The 13,536-nt window shown below is 55.5% G+C and overlaps 5 protein-coding genes across 5 annotated transcripts; 3 read left to right on the forward strand and 2 right to left on the reverse strand.

Annotated features, from left to right (window-relative positions):
- Positions 1-2,045: 2,045 nt before the first annotated feature.
- VC83_08493 (uncharacterized protein) lies at positions 2,046-2,555 on the reverse strand (the record flags this gene model as incomplete). Its single annotated transcript, XM_024472042.1, has 1 exon — positions 2,046-2,555. The coding sequence occupies one exon, from the start codon at positions 2,553-2,555 to the stop codon at positions 2,211-2,213; it is 345 nt and encodes a 114-aa protein (XP_024320407.1). The 3' UTR covers positions 2,046-2,210.
- VC83_08494 (uncharacterized protein) lies at positions 2,498-6,548 on the forward strand. Its single transcript, XM_024472043.1, has 2 exons — positions 2,498-3,769; positions 3,818-6,548. The coding sequence occupies exons 1-2, from the start codon at positions 2,914-2,916 to the stop codon at positions 6,052-6,054; spliced, it is 3,093 nt and encodes a 1,030-aa protein (XP_024320486.1). The 5' UTR covers positions 2,498-2,913; the 3' UTR covers positions 6,055-6,548.
- Positions 6,549-7,781: 1,233 nt separating this feature from the next.
- On the forward strand, positions 7,782-9,515 carry VC83_08495 (uncharacterized protein). Its single transcript, XM_024472044.1, has 4 exons — positions 7,782-7,896; positions 8,140-8,243; positions 8,298-8,475; positions 8,529-9,515. Exons 2-4 carry the CDS (start codon positions 8,193-8,195, stop codon positions 9,026-9,028), a joined length of 729 nt encoding a protein of 242 aa, XP_024320406.1. The 5' UTR covers positions 7,782-7,896; positions 8,140-8,192; the 3' UTR covers positions 9,029-9,515.
- LSM6 (U4/U6-U5 snRNP complex subunit lsm6) lies at positions 9,516-10,866 on the reverse strand. The gene is made up of 3 exons (XM_024472045.1): positions 10,310-10,866; positions 10,043-10,156; positions 9,516-9,881 (listed from the first exon to the last, which is right to left on the reverse strand). Exons 1-3 carry the CDS (start codon positions 10,422-10,424, stop codon positions 9,859-9,861), a joined length of 252 nt encoding a protein of 83 aa, XP_024320484.1. The 5' UTR covers positions 10,425-10,866; the 3' UTR covers positions 9,516-9,858.
- Positions 10,804-12,329, forward strand: VC83_08497 (uncharacterized protein; the record flags this gene model as incomplete). The annotated part of the gene is made up of 2 exons (XM_024472046.1): positions 10,804-11,231; positions 11,282-12,329. 2 exons carry the CDS (start codon positions 10,804-10,806, stop codon positions 12,327-12,329), a joined length of 1,476 nt encoding a protein of 491 aa, XP_024320485.1.
- Between the last annotated feature and the right edge of the window lie 1,207 nt (positions 12,330-13,536).

A 13,536-nucleotide genomic window follows, 5' to 3' on the forward strand; every position in this document is an offset into this window, starting at 1 on the left:
TTGCGGGGAAGTGGTGCTGAGATCATGTGACATATTACAACACCTTCTGAGGCCTCGCGAGCGCGTTGATGGGGTGGCTACAGGGGGGTTGGGGCCAGCCCACTTGGTGGCCCCTTGGCAGCCAAACCCAAAGGGGTGCGCATCGTATTTTTTCCGACAATAATCCCCCATTCTAGTAAGCTTTTGAATTTGTGTACCAAGTAACCCATTATGTCGTCAAAGACTATTGAAAGCCATGCCTAAGACTGTCTCAAAAGGTCAACATAGGTTGTCTAACGCCCTAGATACGCAAGACAGGCCAAGACTATGTAAAGAGCAGTCTCTAGGTCTAGGTTTACCCACCTGCTCTAGACTATTGTACTAGAATTTATAAGCTACCAGTCTAGGAGTATGGCTACCCTAGGCCTGTAAGCTCTAGTTTTACTTATAATACTCATAAGTAAGTCGGGTCTAGGGGTGTTAAGTTGTGTATAACTGCCGTAATCGCCACCGATGGTCTCCATGGTGGCGATTACGCGGAATAACCAGAACAGTAGCACATTAGTTCTAGGTCTTTGGTATTAATTACTATAACTATCTCTGAATTGAAGTAATATAGTAGCTACGTGGTAAAGATAAGTTATAAGTAAAGTGGAGGTCGGAAAAGGGGTAATAGGCGTAAGCACTCTACTTCATCCGATCACTCAAACCTAGGGCAGGGACTTAGCCCGCTTTTGTTCTACCATACAAAATAAGCGGAATAGCAAATCAGTCAAGGTCAATCGATCCCGACTCATTTTATATTGCCTATTTAGGTTTTCCAGTAAAACTACAGTAAGCACTAAACAGGGTTACGTACGTCTAATGCTAATATATTCTAGGTCGGCTTGGCATGGCCTGATCAGGAATGTAAAGCCGGAGCGTGTCGGAGACGGGTAAAACGTCATGGCGTCTAAGACGGGCACTCACCCCATCTTGCCATTTTCAGGTATCCCACCTTGGACCTGCGCACCCACGTTCGTGTTTACCTTGCATGCATCCCTAGCGTGTCATCATTGCACCACTCGGGGCCGGTCGATTTGTGTTTCCTCATCACACGGGCTTGTGACGGGCCGGAGGGGGACCGCGTGTGGACCGAGTGTGCCCGGGGCGGGGGAATTACTGGATAGGGATGAAAGGGAGGGGAATGGCGGAGGAGGGGGAGGATGGGTTGTGCGACTGTGACACGGCGCGCGGCGACGTGATGGGAGACGCGCGGATTGGGGGGTGGAATGGGCGTGCGTAGTGATTCCGTGGTTGAGTGGTGGAGGATAGGTCACTCTACTTCACCCTGTGGCTGAACGCCTCTTTCGTCGCGTAACTTCGGCGGGGGGGAGATAGGAGAAGTCTCAGCGTGGGGGGGATAGGAGAAGTCTCAGCGGGGTGGAGATGGGAGAAGTCTCAGCGGGGTGGGTTGGACCGTTGTGCGTGGAGAAGGAATTTCCCCTTTCTTGGCCGGGGGGGGGGGTGGCCAATGGAGTGGGAGGGAGAGGGATAAGGGGGACGGAGACTCGGTACGGAGGCATGGGATGAGGCGTTGGGCGTATACTCTACTGTATGGAGGCATGGGATGAGGCGTTGGGCGTATACTCTACTGGAGGGATTGATGGGATGTATGGAGGCATGGGATGAGACGTTGGGCGTATACTCTACTGTATGGAGGCATGGGATGAGGCGTTGGGCGTATACTCTACTGTATGGAGGCATGAAATGAGGCGGTGGGCGTCTACTCTACTGGTCAGTATAGACTACAATAACCACCGACCGACGACGCCGACACGACGACGGCCACGCGACGACGGCGACCTTCCTCGGCTTCACCCCAGGTTGTGCCCCCCCGCCGCTCTGCCGTGCCTGAGCCGTGCCTGCGTTTCTCGCTACCAAGCCGCCTTGGTGTCTCCTTGGTGAGACTACGACCCCGCCCGCCGAGTGCCCAACAGTCCCATCCTGCCCGCTACTGCCATCGCTGCCCTGCACTCGCGCACGACCAGTCGCACGCACCCGTTGCATGCACGTCCAACGTTCGCACGCATCCAGCCAACCAACCAACCAACCAACCGACCAACTAACCTACAGTCCCACTACCCCTACCACTAAACACCCACCCCACCACGCCACACTACCACCACACTTGCTCCCAAACCTACCAGAGTGACCTCCTTTCTCAGGGACCACCAACCAAACCGCCTTATCTATTCCTCATCCCGTCTCCTCCGCCTTCCCCCCCCCAACGACAGAAACACAACACATTCCCATTCGACCGAGGGGAGATAGACGACACTCTGCCATTCCCATTCGACCGAGGGGAGATAGACGACACTCTGCCATTCCCATTCGACCGAGGGGAGATAGACGACACTCTGCCATTCCCATTCGACCGAGGGGAGATAGACGACACTCTGCCATTCCCTGCCATTCCCATTCGACCGAGGAGATAGACGACACTCTGCCATTCCCTGCCATTCCCATTCGACCGAGGAGATAGACGACACTCTGCCATTCCCATTCGACCCAGGAGATAGACGACACTCTGCCATTCCCATTCGACCCAGGAGATAGACGACACTCTGCCATTCCCATTCGACCCAGGAGATAGACGACACTCTGCCATTCTCTAGCAGACAGACTCTTCATTTCTGGGAAGATACTGCGGATTTAGTGCGACAACTGGGCCTCCATTTTCACCGGGCCGCACCGCATATCCACGTGCATCGACGAGGTAGGTTGAGCGCACTCTACTGCTTTTGATCCACCCTGGACTGCGGATTCAGCGCCGACACGAGGATTCGCGCACATTCATGGTGGATTTCATGCGATTTTCCCGTTTGCTGTCATACTTTGCCGCATATACCACACATCTGCCCGCCTGAAGTGAGCCGAATCCAAACATACACTATGGCGGCATCCATACCACGACCTTCGCGGCCGTCCTATGGGCCCCCGACATCCGCCTTGCCCGCAATCCCAACGACGAAGACGAGAAGGAGCACTGGTGCCATACCCACATTCACTGACTCGTACGACCTCACAATACCCCTCCCCAAGACCGGGCTTCGATCGCAGTCAGGCGGCCCGCCCGAGACAGGTCTCGCCTTGCCCAAGACACTGCCAAAACTGAGGACTCTCCCCGCCGGGACGAGTTCGCAGCGCAAGACGATAAGGAAGACGATCAGCATTCATTCCTTCCCACAGCCGCCGCGGGGCACGCGCACATCCAGTCTACCACCGAGTCCACTCTCTGCAGGCGCAGGAGCGGCGTCAAATCGAGACTCGATGGAGAGCAGCCCTCTGACACCTTCGGGCTCAAAGCCGTTGCGGCAGAAACCGAAGACCTCGCTTGGACCTGGCACGCAACTGGCTTATGCGGGGAACTCCACGCCCAGTCTGCTCAACGGCAGCGGAACTACAAAATCTATATCGAGCGGGCCAGGCGCGCGAGGATCGGATTGCCTCCTCAGCCTCCCTTCACCGCCACAGAGCCGGAGCTCTTCGGCGCAGGACATGGAGTCCACGGCGAGTACATACGAAGACGGCCTGGATGCCGGGAGGGGCAGGCAGACCTCGGCGGAGCTGGCTAATGGCGACTCGAAGTCGGCAGAGGGGAAGGGGAATGTCATTGTGAGCGTGCGTGTGAGGCCGGATGCAGGTGGCGATGCGCCGGGCGCAAGCAAGACTGATGGGGAGTGGATGGTGGATGGGAGGCGCTCGCTCGTTGCGTACAAGGGGCCAGCGGGTGGCGACCATTATTATGGTGAGACTGCTACATTAAGAATCTATGGACTATGCTAATATCACACAGATAATGTATTTGCGACACACGACACGAATTCCCGCGTTTACGACGGCTCGGCCAAGCGATTAGTACGACGAGTCATGGAGGGCTATCACGGAACGGTCTTCGCATACGGAATGACGGGTACGGGAAAGACATTCTCGATGCAGGGCACGGCGACAAACCCTGGTGTCATTCCCCTCGCCATCACCGACATCTTCTCCTACATTCGCGAAACCCCATCACGCGAGTTCCTCTTGCGCGTTAGCTACCTCGAAATCTACAATGAAAAGATCCACGATCTGCTCAACCCCCCACCGGCAAACGCTCTTGGCGCAAATGCACCCGTCCAGGAGGAAATCAAGCTCCGCGAGGACGCAAAGCGAGGCGTTTACGCCAGTCCCCTCAAGGAGGAGATCGTGCAGAGCCCGACACAACTTCTTCGTGTTATTGCCCGTGGTGACCACGCCAGAAGGACATCCAGCACGCAGTTCAACGCCCGCAGTTCTCGCAGTCACGCCGTCGTGCAGATTGTCGTCGAGAGTCGAGAGCGACTTCCCGGCAACGGTGCTATGTCGGATAACAAGCGCTCTGGGCTCGTCCCCGGTGGTGTCAGAGTCTCAACTCTGAGTCTGATCGATCTTGCTGGTTCGGAACGTGCAGCGGAGACGAAGGAGCGCCGCGAGGAGGGCTCGCATATTAACAAGAGTCTTCTCACGCTCGGAACGGTCATCGCGAGGCTGTCAGGCGACAAGGATAAAGAGGGCAGGCCGATGGATAAGAACGGCAAGCATCTCCCTTACCGTGACAGCAAGCTCACGCGCCTGCTGCAGGGCGCACTCTCGGGTGACTCCCTCGTCAGTATCCTCTGCACCATCCAAATCGGCTCTGTCGGGTCCGCGGCCGCGGCGAACACGCACACCGGCGAGACCCTGAATACGCTCAAGTTCGCGTCGCGCGCGAAGAACAACATCGTCTCGCACGCCAAGAAAGCAGAAGAAGCTCTCGGTGCCGGCGGCGATGGTGGCGCCCGCGTGCTCCTAGAGCGATACCGTCTCGAGATCCAAGATCTACGCGGCCAACTCGACGGACAAGCCAGGTCCAAAGACGACGAAGAAGAAAGCAAGCGCGAGAAGGAAGCCGAGCTGCGCCACGAAGAGCAGATGCTCGAGATGCAACTCGCGCGCACCGCGCTCAAGGAGCGCATCGAGCACCTCAACCGCCTGATCATCTCGAGTAAGTCAACGGGCGTCAACTCCGGGTCCTTCTCGTCGATGGGGAATCACCCCCGCCTATCGACCATGACGTCCAACACCAACCTCGCGTCGGCGCGCTCGTCGTACGCGCCCTCCCTCACGGCGGATTTGAGGAAGTCCCTTGAAAGGTCGCCGAGTATGGCGAGTCACTCGACGCTGGGGCAGCTGCCGGCGTCGGATAAGGGGGGGGGAGGGTCGAGTACCCCGCATCTTCATGAGGGGCATGATGATGAGGATAGTCTTGGGGAGTATGGTGATGGGACGGCGTCGCTTGCGGCGCAGAATCGGGCGTTGCAGGCGGATGTGGCGGATAAGAACCGGTATATCAGTACCCTCGAGAAGCGGCTCCTTCAAGCTCGCCGATCTAGCCATTCCCGCGCTAGTATTGGGTTTAACGGCGGCAAGAGCGGGGTGGCGGCCGGGGCGGTTGCGGGGGGTGAGGATACCGGCGTCTCTGCGTTGTTGCGCGATAAGGATGCTGAGATCTTGGATCTGAGAGCGAGGCTGGATGATAAAGATCACATGCTCACCGCGCTCCGTTCAGCAGCTCGATCACGCGATGCTGCGGAGCGAAGCGGCGAGGCTACGGGACGTACTAGCGTGTTGACGGCGGAGAATCTCGCCAGTGCTGCTGCGGCGCTCGGGAGGGGGGAGGTTGGACTTGGTCTCGGGATGGGGTCAGCGGGGAACCACGTCAGTATTGCGTCTGCGCCTGCTGGTGCTGCGCCGCGGACGGGAGCGGTGACGGCACCTGCTACCCCGGCGGCGGGGGCGGTGGTGGCGGATCCGATGGCGGCGTCGATGCCGACGTCGATGCCGATGAGTCCGGTGCCGACGAGCCCGACGAGTAAGGGGGGGAAGAGGAAGAGTGTGGATGAGATGAGTAGGATGCTTGATGAGATGATTCAGGATCGGGTTGAGAGGGGGGAGATTGTGAAGGGGGCGAGGGGGAGTGTGAGGCTTGTTGGGGGGGAGAGGAAGGAGGAGGGTGTTGCTATTGTTGCCTAAGGGAGCGGGGTTCACAGGCATGCGGGTTTTGAGGATGATTTGCTGGGGATTGGATGAGTGTCGTGTGGGATTTTGTATTTGTGTGTTTTGTGGCTTTTGACTTTCTTTTCGTTATACCCCCCCCCCGTTCTTTCGCTTCATTGTCCACCTTTTATACACACACTCGTTGGGGTTTGTGAGATATACTTTGTTTCGATTTGGCATAACTCGAGGGATGGGATTTTTACAAGGAAATGAAAGATGGAAAGACGGGGGAAGAAAGAGAGTATAGATGATGGCGGCGACGCCGGTGGATGGGATGGGATGGGATAGTGAAGAAAGGAAAGAAGGGAAGGGGGAGCGCGGCGTTAAGGACCAGGAGTCCGGAAGGAGCCTGTAGCGGCTGGAGGGTGTATGAGTATGTCGTATGAGTATGTCGTACCATGAGCAATGAGAAAGTTTTGTCTGTAGTCGGTAATACAGGGGTGTGAAGACCCGATTCAAATACCAAGATCACAACTACGTGCCCGCCATCGATGACGCGAGGATATCTCTGCGGCTCATTACATGCGTACCCCCCTCCAACCCGGCTGGTCTGGCAAGTCCACTGAATTGACCGCCACACAGTAAGAACTACCCCATCCCCTAGGGCGTCATAAAACCCCTTACATTAAAGAACCACAACCCCATACTAAGCTAGTCGTGGTTTAGAGCGGCAGCCAATGCTTAATCTTAGTTTCCGTACGGGTCTGTGCTTTGCCCATACCAACTGACGCTCGTACGGAAACTTTTGGCGCCGTACGGTAAAGTGAGTGTGCCAAGCCACGTCAGCCACACGTCGTCGCCCGTGCCGCGCCACGAATGGCGTCGAGGCCGTAAATTATGTGTATGTGGCGCTCTCTGGCTTACGGCTTACGGATGTATGTATGCTTTGGGGATACTGCGCCTTTGTGGTTGGAGGGGTTGTGGAAATATGGATGGGTTTCCAGTGTGGTGGGAGGAATAATAATCACCATCACATCTATTAGCCGCTGAGTTATCACATCTTAGCCGCCGAGGTATCACGCCTATTAGCCGCTGAGGTATCACAGCCCAACCACCCCCTTCCAATCCCGTGACGCCACGGCTTCAAAAGAACAACACCCAGTCTATTTCCATCTGTAACTCTATAACGCGCCACCTTTACCCCAAGTCTACCGCCGCAAAACAACTGGCGCCATGCGCTCTTTACCGCCGCATTTCCTGCACAGACAGGCATTGTTTGTTGGTGGTCGCCTATCATTGATTGTTGGCCCCTGATCCAGCAGCCCCTGAAATACATTACAAGCCATAATCCCACGGCACGACAGGGTATTAACAGACTACTATGTATATCTCATCCGCATATAGCATATGATAAAACATAGCCCGCGTAGAGTCCTCCAATGCTGGGGCAGATCAGCGTATTTTGTCGGCCAAGTCTCTTTTCATTTCGTTTGTATATTGTGATGGGCGGTTGTTTGTTACAGGCTCTCTCAATACCGCCTCCCGCCTCCTCCTTCTTCTCCGCATGCGAATGCATATTCCCTTGTCGTGCGGGTACAGCGTGTCCTATCGGCGTTCTGTCCATCATTCCTTCCATTTATACTTAGAATAAATATTTGGAGCCTTGCAGTGAGAATACAACGCTGACCGTGTGAATGTATTCATACTGTAACACACTGTATAAGTAGTTGGCCCCACGTATCTTTGTCGTCCCACATAACCTCACTCTGTATTTCTTCAACCTCACTCTGCTTTCATTCACACCGCCACTCCCATTCCTGCCCGCCCTGAGATTGGATACCTGTAATATCAATCTATGTCAGCCATTTGATCTAGCAGGTACGTTGGTTTGCCCGACTCGGACGCTGTGAGACGGCTGTATCACGCCTTCTCGTTTGTTTACACTGCACAACTTCACCTCGAAATTACTTGCCGACGAGAATTCCTCCCTTGCTTCCTCACTTACATTTCACCTCCCCTTCCGGCCTTCACAACCACTTTCTCTCCTCTTTAAAGAGCTCGCAACTTCCTTGCTCCTTCACATTTCAAACGCACACGGACTTACCACCCACCTCCCTTTAGAACAGCCTCTATCACTCACCAACACAACCTCAACCAGTTCACCAACCGACACCATGCGTTCCACACTCATGCTCGCTGTCGCATCAGCCCTTGTGGCCACCTCCGTAAGAGACCTCAACCCCTACCACCCCAATTGACCCCAGCTAACCACCCCCTAGGCCGCCTCCGACGCCCCCAAGGTCACCGGCAACCCAACAGACGTGACCTACAAAGCCCAGATCGCCCCCGACAACAAGAACGGCGTCTCGGGCTTTGTTGAGATCGCTGCTGGCCCTCAGGGCAACGGCGCCAGCATCAAGTACCAATTCGACCTTCCCAAGGAGGGCGGACCTTTCAGTATGTCCCACTTACCCCCCCCCTCCACCCCCACCAACTAACACACCCCCTAGCCTTCCACATCCACGAGAACCCCGTCAACGCCACCGGCCTCTGCGCCTCCACCAGCGCCCACCTTGACCCCTACCACGCCGGCGAGAAGCCCGCCTGCGACACCAGCAAGCTCTCCGCCTGCCAAGTCGGCGACCTCTCCGGCAAGATCGGCGACAAGCTCCCCAGCGGCGCCATCGTAGGCGAACTCGATGACGCGTTCACCAGCCTCGTTGTTGGCGCTCCGGCGTTTATCGGCAATAGGAGCATTGTTGTGCATGCTTCTGATAAGACGAGGATTGCCTGTGCTAACTTTGCGTTGGTGAACTCCGCCGGCGGCTCGAGAGGTGGGAGTGCGAGCCCTACTGGTGGTGCTGGGGGTGGTGGATCGGCTAGGAATGGAACTGGTGCTACGCGCCCGAGTGTCACGCCGACTGCTACGCATACTGGTGCCGCTGCGGTGGTGTCGGGGAGCGTGTTGGGATTGTTGGGCGTTTTGGCTGTGGGAGCTGCGCTTTTGTAAGGGGATGATGGGGTGATTGACTGGCTTTGGCTTATAGAGGCAGTGGTGGTGGGGGGTTTATTCTTGTGTGATTGATTTGGGGGTGGGTTTATATCTGCGGATTGTGGGTTGGTTGGTGGGGGACTTAATAGTACGTGGGTTGGGTTGGTGGGGGGACTTAATAGTATGTGGAGAGGGGTTGATAGATGGGGGTGAGAGATGCTGATGTGATTATTGGGAGAGTAGGAATTACTTCCGATATGATGCGAGGGTTTTGAGGGGGTGTGAGGGTGCTTGTGAGATGTGATGTGACATGGAGGAGGGTGTAAGGAGTAGGAAGTTGAATAGTGGTATTCATAAAATGCAGTGGAGATGTGATGAATACCCCGCAGAGAAGTGATGCGAGAAGTAACTGTAGCAATACCGAGCCAGCAAAACAGCAACGCAAGAAGCTGCGTTGTATTTCTTCTGATGGTTGGATTGCACGGTACAGAACAGAAAATGGACGTTGAAATGTATTTTTTTGCTCCTGGTATATCATAGATATCTATGCCCCCGAACTCGCCTCTCAGATGGCAACTCTCCACCGCAGAGCGACTGATCAACGATTTCAATGCTCCATTGGTGCAGAAACGCATCAGTGTGCACCTACACATGGCGATGCATCGTCGTCACCTCCCTCTCTAATCATGTATCGTCCGTGGTTGTGGAAGACCCGTAGATGGCGGGACTCGACGCTCTTCTCCCCCCAGCTCCCCCACTCCCCGCTACCCTCATCTCATCTATCCGCCCTCTCCTCTCGCCAGCTCCTCATATAGTACCGCCCTACCCAGCCCAGGCAGGTCTCGAAATCAGTCGGCGGAGATGTACATCACTAAACCCAGTCAGTTCAATCCTCACACACACACACTATCTCCCCCCGCACTCCCACACCCCCACATCCCCACACCAACCCCATAGTCCACAGCGCACAACCCACACCAGCTCAAAAAACCCCGAAATCGCAAAGAGCCGCAAAGTAAGAAGCGGACTCACCATTGTTCCCGCGGATAAACGCGTCACCGTAGCTGCGCCGCCGCGCGCCGTCAACGTGCTCGGTGCAGTTCTCGAGGGCGATGTTCATGTATCCGTCGACGGACTGGAGGGAGCCTTTGGGGGGTTGTTAGTTTCATGGCAGGTAGTTTGGGGGGGGGACAGCGGTGGGGGGTTGGAGGGAGGTCGCGACAGGATAGGCTATGGGCTAGGGCACCTGGACGATGGGGGTGGAGGGTGGATGGGGGTTAATATAACGCAGACACGCACCTTTATACACGACCCCAGAGTTCAACTTGACAGTCACAGCGCTATTGATGATCTCCCCCAAGAACCCGCTCGGGTCCTTCCCCTCCCCCTGCTGTGGTGCGCCTCCATTCTCCATCTTTGCTCGTTCTATCTTCCGTATTCTGTCCGGCGTAGAAGCTTCGTTGATCTCGCTGTTCAATTGCTAGCAGGAGTCGGTGAGTTGCTGCTGTGTTGGCGGTACAGAAGAAAGGCTCAACGTCGCTGGTCTCGCGGGGCGAGCTTTCTTAGTGTCGGCTGTTGGCGCACGTACTGACCGATCGATCTACCGCAAGGCTGGCTGCTAAACTAACAGGCAGGTACCTCCCCACCCGCGCCCAAGAGCAACGAGCACTCACGCACGAAGCCGCGGGGATTTACGATACGGACGTACTGCGCGGCTACTTGCACTGCTTCATCGAATATACTGCGTTTTTATAATACCAACGGCAAACCAAACGAGCGCACACGCAGCCACAATGTCGACACCCGACCCCTCCTCCCCCTTCGCCTCCCCCTTCGCCTCCCCCTTCGCCTCCCCCACCAGCGCCGCTCCAGCGCCAGCGCCCGCGCCCGCTCCAGCAGTGCGGAAACCGCTATTCAAGAACCGGAACCGGGGTGGTGCAGCGGCGGCGACGACGACGGATGCGATTGGCTTTTTCTCGCGGGCGAAGGATGTTTTCGCTGAGAATGTGGAGGTGCAGCGACGGGAGAGGGAGAGGGAGCGGGAGAGGGAAAGGGAAAGGGAGAGGGAGGTGCAAAGGGAGATGGAGGTGGAGAGGGTGAGGGAGCTGGAAAGGGCGAGGAGGGAGAAGAGGGAGAGGGTTGTTGGCGGGGAGGTGGGGGGTGGGGAGGGAGGTGAGGAGGTGGATAGTGAGAATGAGAGGAGGAGGAAGAGGAGTGGCAGGTATGTGTATTCCTACATTGTTATCGAACGACTTGATCTAATAGTAACAGTGAGGACAGAAGCAACACACCAGCTGGAGAATCCGAGTACGGCGACGAAGAAGCACCGATAGAGAGAGAGGGCAGCACACACCCCACCTACGGCAACTCCGTCGCCTCACCAGGCCCAAGCCAACGAAACACACGAAGTCAAGCACAGATAATCTCTCTCAGCTCCGACGACGAAGACGATAAACCCGCCCCCTCACCCCGTCCAACCTACCCCTCCGCCTTCTCCTCTCCACCGCCCAAACCCGTCTCCACCAACCCGGAGCCAATCGCCATCCCCTCTTCTCCACCCGCCAACCCCCCTTCAGACGACGACGAACTGTACGCCGACCTCATCGCTGCCGCGCGTCGCCAACCAGCCACCACAGCAGCCGCACCCTCTAACGCCCCCGACCCAACACTCACGATCCTCATCACCTCGCCCCTCCCTAACACCACCCCCCTTCTCATCCGGCGTCGCCTCTCCCAGCGTCTAAAGGACGTGCGTCTAGCGTGGTGCCAAAGGCAGCCTCCCCACGCCGGCACAGCTGCAACTAGTATCTTCCTTACTTACCGCGGGCTGAGAGTGTGGGATACTAGTACGTGCGGGAGTATGGGGGTGAAGATTAGTCGCGCGGGTGGTGTGCTTGATGATGGCGGGGGAGGGGAGGCAGGGGACGTGCATCTTGAAGCTTGGACGAGGGAGGCGTTTGAGGCGTACAAGGCTGCTGAGGAAGCAAAGGCGCGGAATGCGCATCTTGGTCTCGAGAATGACAACAATGGTATTAGTGGCGGCTCAGCAACTGAGACAGCGCCATCGCAACAACAGCCGCAAGAGGAGAAACTTCGGATTATCCTGCGGGCGAAGGATATGCCAGAGGTGAAGTTGAGGGTTAAAGCCACGACGAAGATAGCAGATCTCGTGGCTGCGTTTCGGGCGCAGAGGGAGGCGGAGGTGGGGGGGAGGAGCGTGGAGTTGTGGTTTGATGGTGATAGGATGGAGGAGGATGATTGTGTGGGGGATGCGGATTTGGAGGATTTGAGTGGGGTGGATGTTGTGGTTAGGTTGTAGGGGGTGGGAATGGGGGATTGGTTTGGGGAGTTGGTTTGGGTTTGGCGTTTGGGTGGTTGTTATGAAGACGTATCTAATACAAAGAACTATTTTAAATACAAATCTACCCCTAATGGTGGAACGGCTACCTAGAGAGAGAAGGAACGATTTTTAAATACAAATCTACCCCTAATGGAAGGAGCGGCTACCTAGAGAGAGAAGGAACGACCAACTAATAGGGGAAAGAGCGACTGGCCCCAAGCAAGGGGGAAGAGCTGAGCTTTGTTTACCGTCCACACTATAACCTGTGGCCCTAGGTACCAGGTTACCAGAAGGTTGCCAGAACTCATCTGACCTTCATTCCTGGGTGAGAGACATTTCCATCGATTAAGCCCACAGCTCCATGATTAAACATCATATCCCGCAAACGCTGAACCAATATCATATCCTTTGCCTGGATTGTCACTCTCTTCGCATGAATAGCGAGGAGGTTTGTCACTATAACTGTTGGTATGTCCCTGTCACTATGTTTAAACATCATACTCTCAAATTCTCGAATGAGGAAGCATTCAGCAGCTTCCTGAAGAGCTAGGATAGCAGATTGCTGGAAGCGAAGATTGGACTTGAAGCCTTCTGCGATTTCCCTAACAAGATGCTGGAATGGGAGCTTTGGGATAATTAGGCTAGTATCAAGTTGCTGTCTTCGATATCGCGGAGAGCCTTGGTGCCTATATGTTTATTAGGGAGTTCTGGTAATCCTCTGGTAATCCTCTTACCAGACTTTGCGCGGCGCGTGGCCTTCTGAGCATGATTGTTGCTAGCTTGAGATGAGCGAACTGGAGCTTTTCTTGCTGTGCCCACGGCCTTTTTCTTTTCCTTTCCACCAAGCCCAGAGCCAGCCCATAATCCAAGTGGCATCCTTGGTGCTATGCCGCCAGTTGATCTCCTAGCAGTTTGCTTGGTACGAGCCATTTGCTAATATCAAGGTGAGTTAGTGAAGTAAACACAAGACAAAGAAGTAGATCAAAAGATAGTTGTACTTACAGTGAGTTTTGTTACGATATCAAGTGCGCCTTGCAGCTCGAGTAGGGGTTCAGGGGTGTGGGGAGCTTTCCGGGGTTGGAGCGAAGTTTTCAGTTGTGGAGTGAATTCTCAGAACTGGTCTCGCTAAAGAGAATTCACTCCACAACAACATAGCTGTATATAGATTGAGCCACTGCTCGAGTGC

This window comes from Pseudogymnoascus destructans, assembly GCF_001641265.1.
Source record: "Pseudogymnoascus destructans isolate 20631-21 unplaced genomic scaffold scaffold_26, whole genome shotgun sequence".
Lineage (NCBI taxonomy): Eukaryota > Fungi > Ascomycota > Leotiomycetes > Thelebolales > Thelebolaceae > Pseudogymnoascus > Pseudogymnoascus destructans.